This window comes from Dipteris shenzhenensis, chromosome 9 (genome assembly GCF_047967505.1).
Source record: "Dipteris shenzhenensis isolate YYH24624 ecotype China chromosome 9, Dip_SZ_1.0, whole genome shotgun sequence".
NCBI lineage: Eukaryota > Viridiplantae > Streptophyta > Polypodiopsida > Gleicheniales > Dipteridaceae > Dipteris > Dipteris shenzhenensis.
In genome coordinates, this window is record NC_141604.1 from 43,456,081 (window position 1) to 43,475,803 (window position 19,723).

The following is a 19,723-nucleotide window of genomic DNA, read 5'->3' on the forward strand; positions in this document are numbered from 1 at the left end:
TATTTTCAGCCTCCTGTAACTACCCGAAGGTGGATGCCACTTAGAGATGCAAGCTTCTCAACTTCTCGATGCCCGATCCAGGTTCCATCAGAATGTTTCAAATTGAATGCCACAATTGGACCCTGCTCGCAGTCATCTCCCCAGTAACTCTGTGTCACACAACAAATAGGATTGATCACCCATGGGTGTTAACACACACACACACACACACCTGTCGCAAAGATGATGTACTTGGATTCAAAGCAATGAATATATGGCCTTTGTAATATAAATTTTTACAATTAGATTATATGCTTCCCTTCCTGCAGCAAGGCCTCCCTTGTTTGTGCACCCCATCGTTAATATGATGTGCTGATTCACTTAAAAGTAAATTGTGTGTTAATGAAACAAGGCCTGGACGTCTATATGAAGCTGCAGCCTCCAATTTAGATGACACAAAATATGCAAATTCACTACTACTCATGGATGTCTCTATCTGGCTCTCTCAAGTTGTGCACATGTCTAATTTGTGGTCTACTAGCCGTCTTGGGTTGTTCAGAGGCATTGGGTTGTGCACAGGTCTTGTTTGGATTCTGTTGACTGTCCCAGGCTACGCATGGGTCTTCCTCGTTTCTTGCATGCGCCTTTTTTAGTTTTGCCACCTTTTGGATCTGAGTCCAATAACCAAAGTAGATGTGAAAATGCATAGCTAGTGGTGTTCCTAAACAAGCGATTCTCATCCATACCATCTCTGTTTCCCTTTTATATGAACAGCTTTGATACTCTAGCAAAGAACTGGAAGTACAGCAATCAAGGAAATGCCCAATTTGGTCATGCTCAAAATCAAGGACTCCATCACACAGTTAATACAACACCTTCATGACTTCATCAGGGCCCCATGGTAAGTGAAGTGCCACTTTATAAACACACATGCACACCAACCCATCAACCCATACACATGAGTATGCAGTCATAAAAAGGACTTCCTACTGAGTTTTTAGCAGATGAAGGGTATTTCCTGCAAATGCCACAGTGCACAAAACATTTCCATGTATACTAAAAGATGTTCACTACTTTGAACCCATCAGGCTCAAAAGGTCAAAAATTAAATCCTCGAAAGAGTGAGCATTGGAGAATCCCTGTCTTGAGGAAGAGGGAATGCATCCACCTTATGCCATATTCCATCATAATGAAACAAAATACCACACCTCATAAATCTTTCTGAGAGGTGTTTCACAGCCTGTGAGTTGCCAGAGCATCTGTCCAGTGGTTGCATATGAATGAATGCACAGCCTCCTGCGACGAGCTGCACCCGTGCACAACCCAGTGCCCCCCCTCTCTCTCACCCCCGCCCATTCTGCCTTCCCCACTCCGCTCCTTCTGTCGTGAGCTTGGAAGAGCTTGTTAGAATCCACCTAATACCCGCCATCACGAGCCCAGAGAAGCTGTCGCCATGCGTGTTCATCTACGAGGGGGCGAGCAGAGCTCGCAGCCCCTTCATGCTACCTTGGCGGACTTTGGCGAGCTTCTAGCCACAGCCATGGGCTGTGGCCTGTGTGTGTGTGTGTGTGTGTGTGTGTTTAGAGTCGTTGACACACAGATCACACTTGGGGACATCCCCTCCCTGTTTAGAGTTAGAGCCCAACCGACAAGGGTCACGGTAGCCTTGGTTAAACGCAGAGCTATGACTAGGAGACGTGCCAGGGCCGCACCCGTGAGTGGCCGACAACACTCTATCACCGATTTCATGCCTCCATTGCCTCATCCACCCTGATGTCCTAATGATGATGATGATGATGATGATGAGATTGGTATATAGTCGACCACCGACATGACTATGTTGTACTTAGGACTTAGTACTACCATTCTGCATTTTTTGCATTTTGCATTGGTGTGGATGCTCTTTTCATAGCTCCACCACCACAGCTCGTTTGTACCAGGTTTTTCACAGTCTCATAGACCCATCGGTCTTCCGAAGACGTTAATAAACTCCGACGCCGAGCCTCTCTACAAGAGCATCCCACCCTGTCCATGGACGAGGATTTGACACCACTATAGATTGAGGAGCGACAAGTTCTTCTGCAACAGTGGGATGTTGCCCGCAAGGAGGGGGAATGGGCCGTGGTCCAAGATGGTAGGTTGTTGACCGGCACCCGTCGGGCTCCCACCCGTACCTCCTAGGGGGACGGGGCCTATGAGACTCAGGTTTCCAAGACCCTAGACTGCACCATTTGGAACTGTAATGGTACCTTATGGTCAGACCCAGGTAACTTCTCGAAGTCTTATACAGGACGAAACATAGTCTTTTACACAGAGACAATCCAAAGCCCAGAGCGTCCACTACCGATAGTCAGTGGCTACACATGGGAGTCAGCCTTCAGGGATGAGACGAGGGATACAGGAGGAGTCCGAGGATCAGGCAGAGTCGCAATATTGGAAAGTCTTCCCTCGTTGGAGCCATTGAGAGGAAGGACGCACACTCCCAATTCATGTGGATCCGGATCCGACGCACAGACACCCGTGACCTTTTCATAGCAATATGCTACTTCCCGCCAGACACATCCCACTTCGCCAGAGTGGCACGAGAGGAGGGTGAGACATCGCCATATGCACCCTTACATTAGGATATCCCAGCCCTTTCAGCCCACGGGGAAGTTGTCCTCGTTGGGGACTTCAACGCCAAGACGAGCATGCGCCAGGCACCACTCCTAGACTTCCGAGACGACTCTATCATGCTACCAAACATGGACCTAGACGAAGCAAGTATGACCAAGACCTCATCGGACCGACACGGGCACCATATGGACACGCGCTCCTTGATCTAGGCAAGATGCATGATCTCATCATCTACAACGGGCTCGACCTATGGCCCTCCTTAGGTGGTTTTACTTGCTTCCCACACCGGGGGGGGGGGCACTAGTGTAGTAGATTACATCATGGGATCCCCTACCTTCACTTCATGTATCACCGACTTCACCGTAGCACCACTCCCTCCAGGAGCTGATCACACATACCTATTCTTCACTATCGCCACCCCACGCTTAGCCACACCACACACACCACATAGGAAGCACGACACCTACCACGACATACACTTTGATCACGGCCTACTCTGGACGCCCAAACAGACTCCTAACCTACATCGATCACATACCACTCATAGAGGACTGTGCTGCCCTGATTAGTCGCACACTCCATGAGGCTGCCCTCCAGATCTTTCCCCACACCACACGGTCCACTAGACCACCACCTCTTGGTTCTATACCCTGCAACAATTGGTACAATGCAGAGTGCAAGGCTTATCGCCGACAGCTCCGATTTCCCGAACACACCAGACACGGTACGCAAGTACCGACGTCTCGTACGTCGGAAGAAGCAGGCATTTCTTCGTCGAAATGAGGAGGAGTTGCTGCACATCTTGTACAGCAGCAACTCTAAGGATTTTTGACAGAGATTCCTTGAGCGTAGGTCCCCATCACCCCTCACCGACACGAGAGTCTCGCACACGTATGCACACCATCTTTATGATGTCCCACACCAGCCCACTCTAGATCTCATACACACACCTCGCCCCACCACTTGCACGTTGTTCACCAGAGGGGGAGTCAAGGACGCGACATTGAAACTACACAATGGCCGGGCGAAGGATCACGGGGGGCTATGCACTGAGTTTATCTCATATGGGATCGACACGTTAGCCCCGATCCTAGCAAAGCTATTCAATGACGTTGTTTGCCTTGGCTTCCCCCGCACCTGGACACTCAACACCATCACCCCCATCCACAAGGCAGGCGATCCCATGGACCCGATTAACTATAGGACTATCATGATTGGACATGTGATGTCCAAGATCTATGCAGCTGTATTGGATGCATCGGTCAGCCTGTTCGCAGAGATGAGAGGGCTTAGAGCAGAGGGTCAGGCCGGTTTCAGGCGAGACCATGGGACTATGGATCACATACTCACTCATGAGTGTCATTGAGGAGGCCAGATCACGGAAGGAGAGGGTATATTGTTGCTTTGTGGATTTCCGCAAAGCCTTTGACACAGTACCTCGAGCTCGTCTCATCACACGCCTACAGACACTAGGATTTTATCAAGAGATCATCTGGGCAGTCATGGCACTGTATGAGAGAGTCTCAGGCCGAGTTCGGACATGCGTAGGTTGGACAGATGAGATCCTGAGTACCATAGAGATCAAACAAGGTTGTCCCTTATCACCGACCCTGTTTGGCCTCTACATCGATGAGCTTGAGACTTTCATGGGGGTGTTCGGAGGGACCGGTTGCTCACTTGCCGGGATCATCATCAGGATTCTTCTTTATGCAGATGACGTGGCACTCTTGTCATCCACACCCGAGGAGCTCCAGCGACACCTAGATGCACTGCAGGCTTTTTGTTTATCCCATGATTTGGAGGTCAACCTTGGCAAGACCAAGGTCATGATCTTTAACACCTCTCGAGCAAACATGCAACGGAAGCAGGTTACTTTTACTTTCGGTGGGCCACCAATTGAGATCATATCCTCATATACTTACTTAGGGGTCATCCTCTCCGGCCCGATCTTCACAATGAGACCAGCGATGCAGGCCAGACTGAGCAGGGGATACGCCTCACTGGCTCGGCTAGAGAGACAATGCTTTCACTCCCACTTTCACGACCCTCGGACCAAGGCTCTTCTCTTCGACTCCTTGGTCCGACCAACCGGTATGTATGGCATCCCTTGTTGGGGGCCTAACATGTCAGAGATAGAGTGGACACAGATGGAGTCCCTGCAGATCCTCATGCTCTCACGGATGATCCGGGGGAAACCGTCTGTACCACATCACATCATTCAGGCCGAGTTTGGTGCTTCTCCACTCCAGCTAGATGCAGCCTTTCAGACCATCACATATCTACACCGGGTTAGATCATATGGGGACTGCACATGGGGACTGCACATCAGGGAGACAGAGGTTGCCATGGTTGGCTCTCGATTCCTCCATGAGGTTGGCAGCAGAGGGAGACGAGCGATGCTGGTATGCACGGACTCACAGATGGTTTGTGAGACTAGGGTTCCACACCGATAGGATACCTCCTTTTCAGTACAGTTTAGATGCCCCTCCGGTACTCCCACCCACCATCCCGATTGGACCACACACCAACCAGGTCATTCGAGAGAATCTCCTACAGCTACACACCTTTAGGACCTGGTTGGAGCCGAGGGAGCTCCCAGTAAAGCTGAGTTTCTACAGAGATTACTGTCTTCATATTTCAGAGGAGGGATTCATCACACCACCGGGGTACACTGAGCTTCATATGCCTCACTCACTACGGATCTCCATCAGACAGTTTCGGGTATCATCACACCGCCTCCGCATAGAGAGCGGCAGAGCAAAGGGGATTCCTAGGGAGCATCGCTTATGCATATTGTGTGGCTGTCAGGAGGTTGAGTCAGAGGAGCATTTTATTTTTAGGTGCCCAGTGTACTACGAGATCCGAGGTCGCTACCACTGCCTCTTCAGAGACGGCTCCGGGCTCCTTCATTCCTCGCCTACCCAGATCAGAGATGCCTCACGGCCTTCATTCACGAGGGGGTCCAACACAAACAGTACTTACTCAGGCGACGGGGCTTGGCCACATCATCAGACACCTCTTAGAGCAGGATCACAGAGTTCTTCCCATCGAGTGACATTAATCGTCCAGTCTCTAGCCGCAGACGTGACAGAGACCTCGACCTAACGACCACAGCACGACACACGAGACATCGAGGGGAGACACAAATCACTCTAAGGGACCTCCCGTCATTGTTTAGACCTTGGATACGTCCCACACTAGTCACGGTGGCTTTGGTCTTGTGTCAAGCCTCGTCCAGGAGACCGAGACGCACGGCACCCCTTGACGGGCGCCAACGTCCCATCACCGGCTATGCACCAACCAGGGCGACATAACATACGGAGGATTCCGTTCCGCTCCGCCCCAGTCCTTTTCTTTTCTTTTCATTGTTACATCCTGATGTATTTGATTATGTATGATCAGACTTAGGGTTCAACACGGGTGATGATGCTCGTTTCAGTAGCTCCACCCTTATTGTGATTTGTATCAGGTTTTCTTTCAGTCTCATAGACCCATCAGTCTTTCGAAGACTCTAATAAAATCTCTCTCTCTCTCTCTCTCTCTCTCTCTCTCTCTCTCTCTCTCTTTCGAAGACTCTAATAAAATCTCTCTCTCTCTCTCTCTCTCTCTCTCTCTCTCTCTCTCTCTCCAGCCCGTCGTCGTGCCTCTGTGAGATCGGGAGAGAGAGCAAAGGTGAGAACTGAAAACGGGAGAGAGAGAGAGCTGAAAGCTTAGTTGCAAATAGATGAGAGTAAGAGTGATGCAACTGAAGGAGTGAGATAAGGTTTTGTCCTAGTGACAAAACCTTAGTAGTCACTAACCATAGTTAGTGGACTAACTGCGGTTAGGGAAAAAAACCTCTTAAAGAGGGAAAAGTGCCCCTAACTAGCTTATTAAATTACATTGGTCACTGCTGAATTATATCTATAATTCTAACGCCCCCCTGTAGTGCCAATGTCATGTACAAGGATGATTAATCACCAAACGGATATAAGTTCAGGGCACTGCGAAATGCCTCAAACTTTTCACGTGGAAGTGCTTTGGTGAAAATATCTGCAACATTGTCATGTGTGGACACAAAGATCATACTGATCTCTCCTGCATGCAACTTCTCTCTGACGTAGTGATAGTGAACCTCAATGTGCTTTGTGCGAGCATGAAACACTGGATTCTTTGCCACTGCAATGGCACTCTGACTATTAGTGAGAATTGGAGAAGGACCCTCCAATGACAGATGAAGATCAGCAAATAGACGACGCAGCCAGACACATTCAACTGTTGTTGTGAAAGCTGCCCTGTACTCAGCTTCACATGATGAGGTAGCCACTGTAGATTGTTTCTTGCTCAGCCAGGAAATGCAAGCTTTACCCAAAAAGAAACAATTGCCACTAGTGGACTGCCTAGTGTCATAATCACCAGCCCAATCTGAATCACCGTTGGCATGCATCTGCAAGTCACCCCCCCTGGGAAATAACAAGCCAAAAGACTTCGTGCCCTGCAAATAACGGAAGATGCGCTTAACTGCCTGCCAATGCATAGTTTTTGGGCTGTGCATATACCTGCTCACCTGAGATACTGCAAACTGAATATTAGGTCTAGTGTTGCAGAGATAAATGAGGCATCCAACAGCCTGACTGTAAAATGAGGCATCAACTGATTCTCCTGCATCATGCATTGTGAGTTTCAGCCCCGGCTCCATGGGAGTGGCTATGGGCTTACAATCATGCATGTTAAATCTGTCCAAAAGTTTCTGCACATGCTTGGACTGAGACATAACAGTGCCACGTCTCTCTTGAGAGAACTGGATCCCCAAATAAAAGTGAAGCAGCCCCAAATCTGACATGTCAAAGTTGGTCTGCAAATCAGCTTTGAAATCTGCAATTTTATCTTCATTGGACCCTGTGAGCAGTAAGTCATCGACATAAAGAATGATGACTAAAATTTCCCCCCCATCCTTCTTGATGTAGAGGGTGCTCTCAGTAGGACTATTGTGCAGCCCCTTGCTGGTCAAAAAGGCATGAATCTTGGCATACCATGCACGAGGGGCCTGTTTCAGCCCATACAAAGCTTTATTTAGCTTGCATACCTGAAGTGCATTTCTTGAAATTTCAAAGCCTGGAGGTTGTTTGACATAAACCTCTTCCAACAAGTCTCCATTTAGGAAGGCTGTTTTAATGTCCAACTGATGAACATTCCACTCAAAATGTGCAGCCATTGCAATAACAGATCGGATGGTGGTCATCCGGGATGTAGGAGCAAAAGTCTCCTCATAATCTATGCCCTTTTTCTGAGCATAGCCTTTGGCAACCAGCCTTGCCTTGTATCTGTCAATGGAGCCATCAAGCGTCTGTTTCACCTTGAAAACCCATCGTGTACCAATGGCATGTTTACCTGGTGGCAAGTCTACGACATCCCAAGTCTGATTTTTCTGAATGGACTGCAATTCATCGTGTATGGCATTCATCCAATGCACAATGTCCTTTGCTTCTTCGAATGTTGCAGGCTCCTCCTCATCGAGAAGAGTACCTGCATATGCTGATTCCACTGAATTAGCACCTTCCATGTGCCTTACTGCACTGCGAGTCCTGCCAAGTAATGGAGCATCAATCTTACTCTCCTTGAGAGTCTGTAACAGCCAGTTTGGGACTGTTTTTGCTGCATGTATGTCTGCAATTTCTTGCTGAACCACCTGTTCCACTGCCTGTGGAGGTGGCAAGACATCCTGTGGCTGAACTGGAGCATCGGGAGGTGGCTGGAAATTCTGATTTGCATCAAAAATATAAGCAGGGGAACCCAAGGCAATGGGTAGCATTCTCTCTGTCTCGGACAGCACATTTGTCATCCTCAAAGATGACCTGAAATCCAGCCCTGTTAAGAGTGGACACTGAAAGGAGATTCTTGGTGATACCAAGCACATACAAGACATCTGAAAGTCTGAAAACCGAGCCATCAATGGCGGTAAGCTCAACTTCTCATGTACCACGCACTGAATATGACGAGTTGTTGGCACAAGTGACTTTCTTACCAATGGGAGGTGGATGCAAGGAAGTGAAGAGACACTTCCTAGAAGTGATATGCTTGGAGGCACTACTGTCAAAATACCAAGTATTCAGTGTTTCATTGACACTGAAAGCTGATGCATCCGTGGAAGGATCATAACTGCATATGTATCATCATTACAAGTGGCTGTACTATCCCGAGCATCTGGAGCAGCCAGCCTAGAATCTGAAATGCAAGATAAAAAGGCATAATCCTGTCCAACAAAGTTGGCTGCAGCATCCCCACTATCAGATGCATGAGGAGCTGAATCTGAAACAGCCATACCGGAGCTGTTTTTCTTCTCTTTTGCAAGCCTTTTCCTGCATTCTGCAATGTGATGACCTAGCTTTTTGCAGTAATGACAAAAACCCTTCTTCTTGGGCTTACTTGCATCATTCTTAGCCTTTTGTGAAGGCTGTCCTGACCCACTGGAAGGCTGATTTACTGATGTCTTTGCCTGTCCCTTTCCTTTTGACTTGAACTTTGAGAGCATAGCTTGTTCACCTGCACGTGAAGCCAAGTTTTTCCTGGTCTGCTCTTCCTGAAGCAGAAGTCCTATCAACTCATGAAAAGTGAGAGGATTTGCACCCCCCCTCAATGATAAGTTCAGCAAGGTATGAAAGCTGAGATAAGTCTCAGGAAGAGAATTCAGAGTGGTGGTAATCATCTCTGAATCAGGAATAATCTCATCAATGTTCAATAATTGCTCTCTGAGATCCTGTAGCTTTGTGAGGTGGATTGACATGGAGTCACCCTCTTCCATATGTGTATTACTTAACTCTCTTTTCAAGAAAGATACCCTTGCATCATTCCGGGCTGCATACATGCTTTCTAAGATATCCCACGCTGCCTTCGAGATCTTACACGACCGAATATGCGGAATGATAAATCTTTTCACTGAAAGAGAGATGCATGACAAAGCTAAGGCATCCCGTGAATCCCATCTCTTTTGTTCTGGAGTGGTGGCTACAGCTGCACCAACAACCTGTCCTGCAACTGCACCCTGTGCACGACCTCTTCCACCTCCTTGCTGGGGAGGGGTATTAGGTGCCATACCTGCTGGTCGGATCTCATCCCCATTCACATAATCCCACAAATTACGAGAAATCAGAATATTGCGTACCATAAAACTCCAGAGGGAGTAGTTGGTACCATCCAACTTGTCTTCCTGTGAAAGACCACCGAACTAGAAATCATTCTGATTTTGCTGGGCCATGTCTGAGAAAGAAAATACAGCAAATGCAAATCTGAATTCCCTTGCTGGGAATGGAGTGCACAAATCCAAAAAACACAGCCAAACACTGGCTAAAAATGCAACTCAAATCTCTGTAATGTCTCTGTCAGAAATCTGCCAGAGCATCCAATCTCTCCCAAAACCTGCCAAGAGTGCTTCAAAACACTCACAAAAAGGCAGTGTGAACTGAAATCTGTCAAATTGCTCTCCCAACACAAAAGCCCCAATTTGTGGCTTGAAATTGCAACCAAAAAGGGGCAAATTTACTAAAAGCCCCAAATCTGCAATTTCTGAACAAAAGCCCCAAATTTTACTGCAAAATTACAAATTGCAAAAGCCCCAAATTTCTTCAACACTTGCAGATTTACTGCAATGTTTGCCCAAAAAATCCAACTGTGCTCCCACAAAACTGAGCCAAACAATGGCTATATGCAAAGAATGTGCCTGCCAAAGAACCTTGCAAGTAGAACCCTGCTCAAAAGTCTTGCAAAACTGTAAATTTCCAAGCCCACCTGCAAACAGTGGCAAGCTGGCGCAGATGTACGACGAACGTACGGACTAGCTGCAAGTGTACGACCTGACAGATTGCACGAACTACGAGGCACCACACGTGCGGGTAGTACTGACGAAGGTTGGCGACGATGTACCGAATCTGGTGAAGAAGTCGTACGATCTGTACGGCGAAGATAGCAATGGAGCTATACGGAAGGCAGCGCAAGTATAGTACGGGTTGCAGGTTGTACGGCGACGAGCTGTACGGCCGTACGATGAAGCAGGCGGTGGTGTTCGGAATCAGTGCAGGAGCTGTACGATGACGATGACGAATGGCAAGGCGTCGCAGGTACAGTACGGACTGTACGGAATCAGCCCGTACAGATCTGTATGGACGATACGGCAAGCTGTATGGGCTGCTTCGAGATTGGGCTGGAGGCAAGAGCTCAACGAGGCTTTGATACCAAATGTGAGATCGGGAGAGAGAGCAAAGGTGAGAACTGAAAACGGGAGAGAGAGAGAGCTGAAAGCTTAGTTGCAAATAGATGAGAGTAAGAGTGATGCAACTGAAGGAGTGAGATAAGGTTTTGTCCTAGTGACAAAACCTTAGTAGTCACTAACCATAGTTAGTGGACTAACTGCGGTTAGGGAAAAAAACCTTTTAAAGAGGGAAAAGTGCCCCTAACTAGCTTATTAAATTACATTGGTCACTGCTGAATTATATCTATAATTCTAACACCCTCCGTACCACAGCCCGTCGTTCGTACCTCCATACCATCTCTCTCTCTCTCTCTCTCTCTCTCTCTCTCTCTCTCTCTCCCGTCATCCATGCCTCCGTACCACAGCCCGTCATACAGCGTCGTACCACAGCCCGTCGTTAGTACCTCCATACCACAGCTTGTCGCCCATCGTCTCATATGTCGTACATCTCTCTCTCTCTCTCTCTCTCTCTCTCTCTCTCTCTCTCTCGCACACCGTACAGCTCCGTACATCACCCCTCCATACAGTCCGTCGTACAGCTCCACAACTCCTCCATACAACCCGTCGTACAATCCCGTAACCCATCATACATTCCCATCCAACCTGTCGTACATTATCGGTACAGTCCGTCGTACCCTTTCCATACATCCCATACCAGCCCCGTACTTTCTCCGTACGTCTTTCGTACTCCCTGTACTTTGTCACAACAAGCTCCTAGGTCTCTAACCCCGAGTTGGGCTAATCCCCAGCCCAACTCCGGGGTTAGGTTCAGCTAGGGAATTCTAAAGAAATAACCAATATGGAATGGCCTACCCTCTCCTCCAAATCCCCCTCAACTCCATCAACCTCAACTATCAGGGCTCGGTTGCAGCCATGACACCCTCTCCGTATGCATGCAATTACCAGCAAGAAGGGTCCAAACGACCTATCATTGGACAACACGAACAGATTTATTATTTGCAGCAAGCAGTCAGAGAGTTAAGGCTTGAGCTGGCAGAAGTAAAAGCCCGAGTTCAAGTTCTAGAGGGACCTGGCAAGCAGGCAGTAATTGCTGACGTTGTGAACTCATGTAAGAATTCTCCTCCCACTCCTCATCTAGTCTCTACAGTCAAAGAGATGTTCATACTGAAGTACAATCAATCAAGAAAGAAGTGATTGAGGAATTCAACACAAAGGCAAAAAAGACTGATATCCAGGAAGAGAAAAGAACACGAAACCAGACATGATAGTGCATTGAAGATTAGAGTGGGGGGGCTTCCGGAAGGATGATTCAAAGATGATGACTCTTTCAATGAGACTTTAGCACATGTCAAAGCAGCCATGCCTAATATTGAATGGAAGGTTGATGATGATAATGATGATGACAAATATCCGGCACTCCAAAGGACATGCTATTCTTACACTTAAGTCGCGAGATTTACGGATCAAGCTTCTTCGAGAATCTTACAAGTTGAAAGGGACCAAGATATGGATAGCTGACACGAGCTCAATTGAAGAATAAGGCAACGGAATCAGCTAAAGTCAGGGCTGCTAGGAAGGATGGAAAATGGGCAGTTTATCGTGAAGGCATAGCACTAATCAAAGAGTTTAAATCCAAACCAAAAGACTCTCAGTCTTAAATTGATGCATGGCTGATTACTCTTTCAGACTATTATCTAGGTACTCTAAATAATCGGGGTTGCTTTTGCACTCCCTGGGAGCTGCCATGTGTCCTCCCTAAAAGCACATGTACTAGATGGTTTTTTGCTGTCCCATAGACCTGTTGGTCTCCCATGGACATTAATAGACCTTCTTTCTTTCTTTCTCAGCCCGACTCTAGGGGCTGGCTACAGCCAGCTCAGACGCCCATGCGCACCATTATTTGAACAACCAGCCAGTCCTCTTTGCATTGGGTGGCCTTTCTTCTAGTGTCCCATCCTCCAGCGCCTGTGCATTGGGACTCGCTAAGTTTTCAGCGAGCCGCCGCGTCATTGTGTCCCGCTCGGACATAGTTGCTCGAGAGCGAAGTTCGCCATCATTCGCTCAACCAGCCCTCAACTTCCCTAATGTATTCAGTGCTCCTCATTCTCATAGTCTATCCTACGTGAGCCTCTTGCATTGGGACTGGCAAAGAAACGACCAGCCAGCCAGGCAAATCCTTTTCGAACTCATTGCCAGTCACATAAGCTCAGATTGTTGAAGGCGAGCCCCACGTGGATCAACAGCTCCTCTATATTCTCCATTCTCATCCTTGATTGTGAGCTTGAGCTTGTTTGTACAAGCACCTCAGATGGGATCCCTTTCAACCTCCCTCTATTGAACCACCTCCAAGCTTCTCCTATTCAAAGGTTCAGGTAGGGGTCCTTTACGGGAGGAGACGTGGTTGCGGCGATCTTGGCGGGCTTTCCTCACGGGCTTTTTCTCTCCTTCCCCTTTCCTCACAGTCGCTTCCTTCCTCCTCTCTTCAGCCTCTTCTTCCTTATTCCCGCCTTTCAGTGGGAGGTGTAGTTTATTGCTTATCCCAGTGATACGGTTCTTTGGTGGCGACCTTTGGTCTGGCCAAAGGGGCTCTATGGCAGCACCCTCGATCCCCACAGCTGTCAAAGTGCTCCTTTCACCGACCGATAAGCAACAGGTATAGCAAGCAGTGAATCTTCTTCAGGACAAAGCAATGATAGGCAGGATCATTGGCCTCACTCCTTCCAGGAGACAGATCAGGGACTAGATCAGATGGTGACCACATCCAGGAGGTCACTATCTATGGACGCGGAGTTTTCCTCCTACAGCTTGGCTCCCCGGATACTGCTCTGGCTCTCGTGGAGAGGAGCCCTATTCTCCTAGGCCCTCACTTGGTGTATCACATCCCATGGTACCATGGATTCACGGTGGAGGACATGGACTTGACTCATCATGTCCCCCATTTTCCTGTGACGCTCCGCTTTTCAAGGCTTCCAAAGGAGTACAGGTCATCCTCCCTTCCATAGGGCGGGCCTTCGGCACCGTTTTAGACTACCGCTCAGAGGCAAAGTCGGCAGTGGTGATCGACGACGAAGTCCCTCGACTCAAGCTAGTGGTAGAGAGCCCAGACACACTTCCAGAGGTGATCCTTAGGTACGCTTCGTCAACGTGTGGAGGTCTCCGGTCTACCAGGACAGTGTTTGAGGTGTAGACAAAAGGGACACCTAGCCAAAGATTGTGTACGAGGACATAGCAGGGCGCATCCCTCCCCACAGGAGGCACGGGGGCAGCATAGTGACACGAGTGAGGGCGGGACTCGGAGTCCACCCAGGCAGGCACAGTAGCGACAACAAATGGAGTCCCAGACTCCTCAGGTGGAGCCCTCAAAAGGCAGATGGACCAAGGCAGGGAAAAAGAAGAGGAGCAAATGGGCCAAAAAGAATCATAGGCATCATGCCAACCGCAAGAGGAGAGCACAGGCACCAGCTCAGGCACAAAGAGATAAGGATGGCGACCCACAGACAGGAGTATCAAGTGACCCAGAGAGAGTGCCTTCGACTTCAAGACATTCCTCGGGACCCTCTGGAGGAGAGACTCCTCGCCCGTCCCAAGACACACAACAGCATCAAGAGTGGGCATCAAAGGCCCCCAGAGCACCAGTGCCATTGGCCCCCCCCTCAGAGACTGGAGAGGGCATCGCAGGGACCGCAGGTACCACCACCGCAACAACCTTCTACGCCTCCTACTGCAGGTACCACCACCACCGCATGTTTAACCACTGCAGCGACCTTCTACGCCTCCTACTGTGACAACAGTTGACCCCACCCAGCTACCTTCCCCTCCCCCCCAAGAGCCACATGCCCCCCCTCCACCACCCCGTTCTGCGCCTTCCCCACCCCAGCCTTCTTCGCTGGCCCCTCCTTCCGTGGTTACCCTCATCACTCCCCCTGCCTGTCCCTCATCCCTCCCTACAGACAGCAGCGACCTCACCCGGGCCGCCCTCCTCGACCACCCCACCAGGCCCGATGATGGACTCTTTCTTAGAGCCTCGATCTTTGGTTGGCCCATGGTAGCTCTGCATATTTTCAGCTTGGCTTTTCCCAAGCAAAGCCGGGCTTAGGCTTGGTAGTAGCCGTAATCCGCCTACCTGCAGAGAGAGTTATTTCACAGCCACATTATTGGACGCTCTAGCAGTGTGCCAACCTGTTTGGCGTAGATGTTTCTTTCATGTAGTATTGGGCTCGAAGGGTGGGGATTGAGCCAGTGGCGACACTGGTTCGACAGTGCACAGATACTGATTACTCGCCCTCTAAACCGCCAGCGAAGCCACTGAAATAGGGCTTCCTAGAGCAGGCTCCCACGCACAGACGAGCCTTGTTCACTACCGTCCCATCTCCATGAGTTTTGACGGTGGTGAGCTAGAATGTGCACGTGCTTCATGACAATGTGCGCACTCAGCCGCAGTACTTGATTTTATGCTAAGAATTGCAACGGGCTCTGGTAGGCAGGTCAGTTGATTTTCTCTTTATTCACGAGCGTATGTTCTCAGCAGCAGACGTGGCACGCTGTCACCGCCTCGTCCCTAGGAGAGGCCTGGAGATCTGGTCACCGGCTAGTAGGAGCAGTGTGGTTTGCATTTCAATTTCTCAATCGCTGGCCCTGGAGATTTTCGCATAGGGTGAGCTCATCCTAGGCCACGCAGTTTGGATGGGCCTTCAAGAAGGAGAGGCCCGAATTGGTATCCTGAACGTGTACGCACCTGCTTGCAAGCAACACCACTCGGCTTTCTGGCGACGGCTGCCAAATTGCCTCCCAGAGGTGGACTCATGGATTGTTGGGGGAGATTTCAATAACCTTGAGTTCATGGAGGATAAGCAAGGAAGAGCCTCTTTTGCAGAGATGCCAACGGGTAAGAGGAGTACTTGGGAGTAGTTCATATTTGCGGTCAGTGGCAAGGAACCTTGGCCTGAGCCAGAGTTTACCAAACTTCCAGGCAGCCTGCACTGTTGCTTCAGCTAGAGGAGGCATGATGGACTGCTAGAGCATCTGGACAGATTCTATGGCATTATTGATCCTCAGATGCAGAGCAGAGCCCTCTTGGGCAAGCTGGTAGTGTGAGGCCGAGAAAGATGCCTAGAAGCTCCTACTACAACGGGGGCTTCTTGGGAATACGCCTTGCACTGGGGGTTAGTGGCAGTAGTCCTACAGGTGGATATTCTCCGAGGTGCCACTGATAGGGAAAGGCTCTCCGCTGATGCGGAGTCTCTACAGAGTGTGGCTGAGATTGACAAGAGGACTTATCCGGGCTAGGCCGTCTTGCAGAGAGGAGTTTGAGAGGCAGCCGCTCATTTGGCACTCGGAGGTCAGAGACTCAGAGGGGCGCATGCTTGGACAACGGACTCATATCGGATGGGCACAGTGGGACAATGGACCGGCTAGATCTTTCGCGACTTGGCGACGACTTTCCAGAGAGACAGAGGCTCAAAGACAGGCTCTCTCCTATCTTCGAGGAGCAAGCACCAGGATACAGGAGATTGAGGAGATGATCCCCGACTCTTGGTGGGAGGGATTACATAGCCCTTGGACCCCCCACTGCTAGTCAGGACAGTTCTCGTGGACAGGAGTACTGCCCGGATACGCTTCTTTTGGGAGACCCTTGGCTTTCCCCAGTCTCGCTTTTACCGAGTGGGACCGAGAGGATGTTTGTAGGCTGAGTTGGAGATGGAGAAGGAGACAGAGGTGGACTTAGAGGACTTGGAGTGGCAGAGGGTCAAGATAGTGGGCAGCTTGGGCAGGGCATGGTACATCGACCCCTCCATAGTCTTATCAACCCCAGAGGGAACAATATGGCGCTTATGGGTCTGGGAGGGCAGACCTTTATGTGACCTTCAGTGGGACCCAAAGGAGTGGTTGTGGCCAGCCCGCATCGTGCACTTAGACCGGGTGGAAGATCTCCTTCTTCTCGTACACTACTCATATTGGTGTTGCGATATCTCAAGGTGTATGCCTCAGGCACACCTTATGTTTCTATGTGTGAGTGCTAGAGGCACAGTTAGGTGCCCACAAGCACAGTTAGGTGGTGGAGAGCCACATAGGATGATTGAGAGAATCTAGGAGCAGATTGAGGAGATGATTGTGGAGCTTTGAGGTCATCAGTGATGTCAGTGACCTTGTATGAGGTGCCTACTTAAGGACCTCTTTCTTCTTCATTCTATAAGCAAGTATTCTGAATTTGTGTCAACTCTACTCTTTCCTTTCAGTATTCCAACATGGTATCAGAGCCATTTGATCCCCCTTGAGCCCATTTTTGCCACATTATCATCTTCTTCTTCATCTTCTTCTTCCCCATCTTCCTCCTTCTTCCCAAAATCTTAGAGAGCTTGGTTCTCCGCCTACAAACGACCATTGCCCAAACCCTCTGAGCTGGAAACTCCTCTAGTATGGGCGAACTTCCACCTGCAAGCAATTGAAGAAAAAACGTCTGTGGTGGTTGCCATTCTCCAAACAGCGAATTTCTTCTATTGCTCAATACTCCCTGCCTGCTCCGCCATTGCCTGAGCCCTCTTAGGAGTAGATGGGCGACCTCAAGACGAAGATTTTGAGCCATTTTTCAAGTCATTTGGTTCAGTAACGAGGGAGAAATCGTCAAAACTCAGTTTCAGCCTGTAGCAACTCTCCCGGGCAAAAGTGCGCACCATTTCGTCCAACCTCTGTGCTGGACCTTCTCTGGTATATGAGCTTTCTTTTGCTTCAGAAAGCCCTCTTTTCTTTGCTTTGAAGAGTGAGCTACAAGCCCTCCAAGTTCAGCTTTTCATTTTTGACAGTTTTGGACAAGTTTTGAAGATGATGCTACATAAAATGCTACTCTAGCATTTCTGGTCTTTTGAAGCTTTCAATAACTTCCGTACAAGTGTGGATTCAATTTTGTTTTGACTTGCTAGACCTGGTTTTGATTGGAAAATGTTTATTTCATCCACTTCTATGAAGCATGTAAGAAGAAGCATCATTGTTTGAAAACTAGTCACTACTATTTGCTACAACAAGTGGCTATACTTTGGAAGTATTTCAGTTCTTTTTGCCTTGTAAGAGAGAAGACACTACCCAATACTTGGGTTAGAGCCTCTCATGGCTTGCTTATGCCAAATATGTGAAAAGCCAAAACATAAAGCAATGTCTTGTTATGCTACAAAGGATGAAAATGCCAACCTGACTTCCTTATTGAAGATTGCCAAAACAATGGTTGCCAAAAAGGAAGCAAATACAGAGATCTACACTCTCATGGCATTTTTATTTGACTCCAAGTACAAGAAAAAGATGAAGGTCAGACACCTAAGATATGCTTCTCTACACAACTATGGAGATGACAAGATAATTGTTCTCATGAAGGATATGACTTTCAGATCCACTTGTTCTATCATAGTACCATCTTATAAGGCACTAGACACTGCCCATGTGGTAAGACCTTGCCTTGACATGGATATTTTGCCTCCACAAGATGAGGCATCCCATGAAGATTATGCATTTTAAATCATCTCTATGTATGCTCCAGATCACTCTTTTTATGTCAAGGTACTCAGCCTGGATAGTCCTCCAAAATGAATGAAAATAAATTATTGTGTGTTGTGTTTTGTGTGTAAACACCTCTGGTCACCTTATGATGTAGGCCATGTGTATGTTTGTTCCATGGTACCTCCTACAGACATTGTGTGCATGTACATGTAGGGGAGATAACCATTGGAAGGTCTGTTTGTATCCCTTTCTGTTTACCTTACACCCAAGGAAACCCTTGCTAGCATGAGAACCTAGCCATAGATTTATCCTTGACCACCATGAGATGGCATGAGAAACTATGAGACTAGATGTATCCTTGACATAGCCTGAGGCATTTCCTTGAGGGGGGGTTTGTTGCGATATCTCAAGGTGTATGCCTCAGGCACACCTTATGTTTCTATGTGTGAGTGCTAGAGGCACAGTTAGGTGCCCACAAGCACAGTTAGGTGGTGGAGAGCCACATAGGATGATTGAGAGAATCTAGGAGCAGATTGAGGAGATGATTGTGGAGCTTTGAGGTCATCAGTGATGTCAGTGACCTTGTATGAGGTGCCTACTTAAGGACCTCTTTCTTCTTCATTCTATAAGCAAGTATTCTGAATTTGTGTCAACTCTACTCTTTCCTTTCAGTATTCCAACAATTGGGCGTCGTTTATAGCTTGAGGCAGCAGCATGGTCCCCCACGAGGGAACGTCACTGGCTAGAGCAGGATGTCCCGTGAGAGGTGATAGGCCGCTTTTGGCCCCGCCTTTGGACGAGTCTACGCCCGCGAAAGATTTCTTATTTCTTTTGGCTATTGGCGCATGGGGGCCTGCCCATTGGCCCGTGGCTGGAGCAAATGAGGATAGATGGCAGATGCACTGGTTGTATGGATGGAATTCTGGAGACAATCCCGCACTGTCCTTGGGGCTGCCCTGTCGCACAGCGGATATGATTACCGTCCTTCAGGATTGTTGCCAGCACGCGGAGGATGAGCAGGGATTTCACGTGGGGGATGGTGGCCTGGCTCACTGAGGGAGGCCATGCCTTTGTGATCGACCCTGTCACGTTGGCTTACAGATACATGGGCCGCAGGTTTCCCAGATTGAGGTTCATGACGCAGTTCAGCCCTCCCGCCCACGCCCACCACCTCTCCCAAAGGATGGCGTTTGGGAGACTGTTTCCAGCATCAGTGCCCGGAACGTCTGGGTGGCTCGATGCAGCCAAGTGATGGGAGGCCAGACAACTTCTCCAACATTTACCCTAGTAGCCATTTGGTAGGATATCATCTTCACCTTACGCGCCATTTGGGAGCGTGGTACTGTAGGCTTGAGAGCAGGCTTGAGAGCGACTGTCAAGAGGCGGGAGCGCTTCTGCCAAACATGGCCGACAGGCATATTCTACACCCTTTCCGCAAGGGGTATTCGCTGGGCATAT

General features: G+C 48.9%; 1 protein-coding gene across 2 annotated transcripts in view; it reads right to left on the minus strand.

Moving 5' to 3' along the window:
- The window catches only part of ABA3 (molybdenum cofactor sulfurase (LOS5) (ABA3)), a 149,245-nt gene that overhangs the window by 70,085 nt on the left and 59,437 nt on the right, over nucleotides 1-19,723 (minus strand). For both annotated transcript variants that reach the window (XM_087378963.1, XM_087378962.1), the window contains exon 12: nucleotides 24-149. In XM_087378963.1, coding sequence (XP_087235089.1) covers nucleotides 24-149 — 126 coding nt within the window. The remainder of the gene's footprint in view (nucleotides 1-23; nucleotides 150-19,723) is intronic.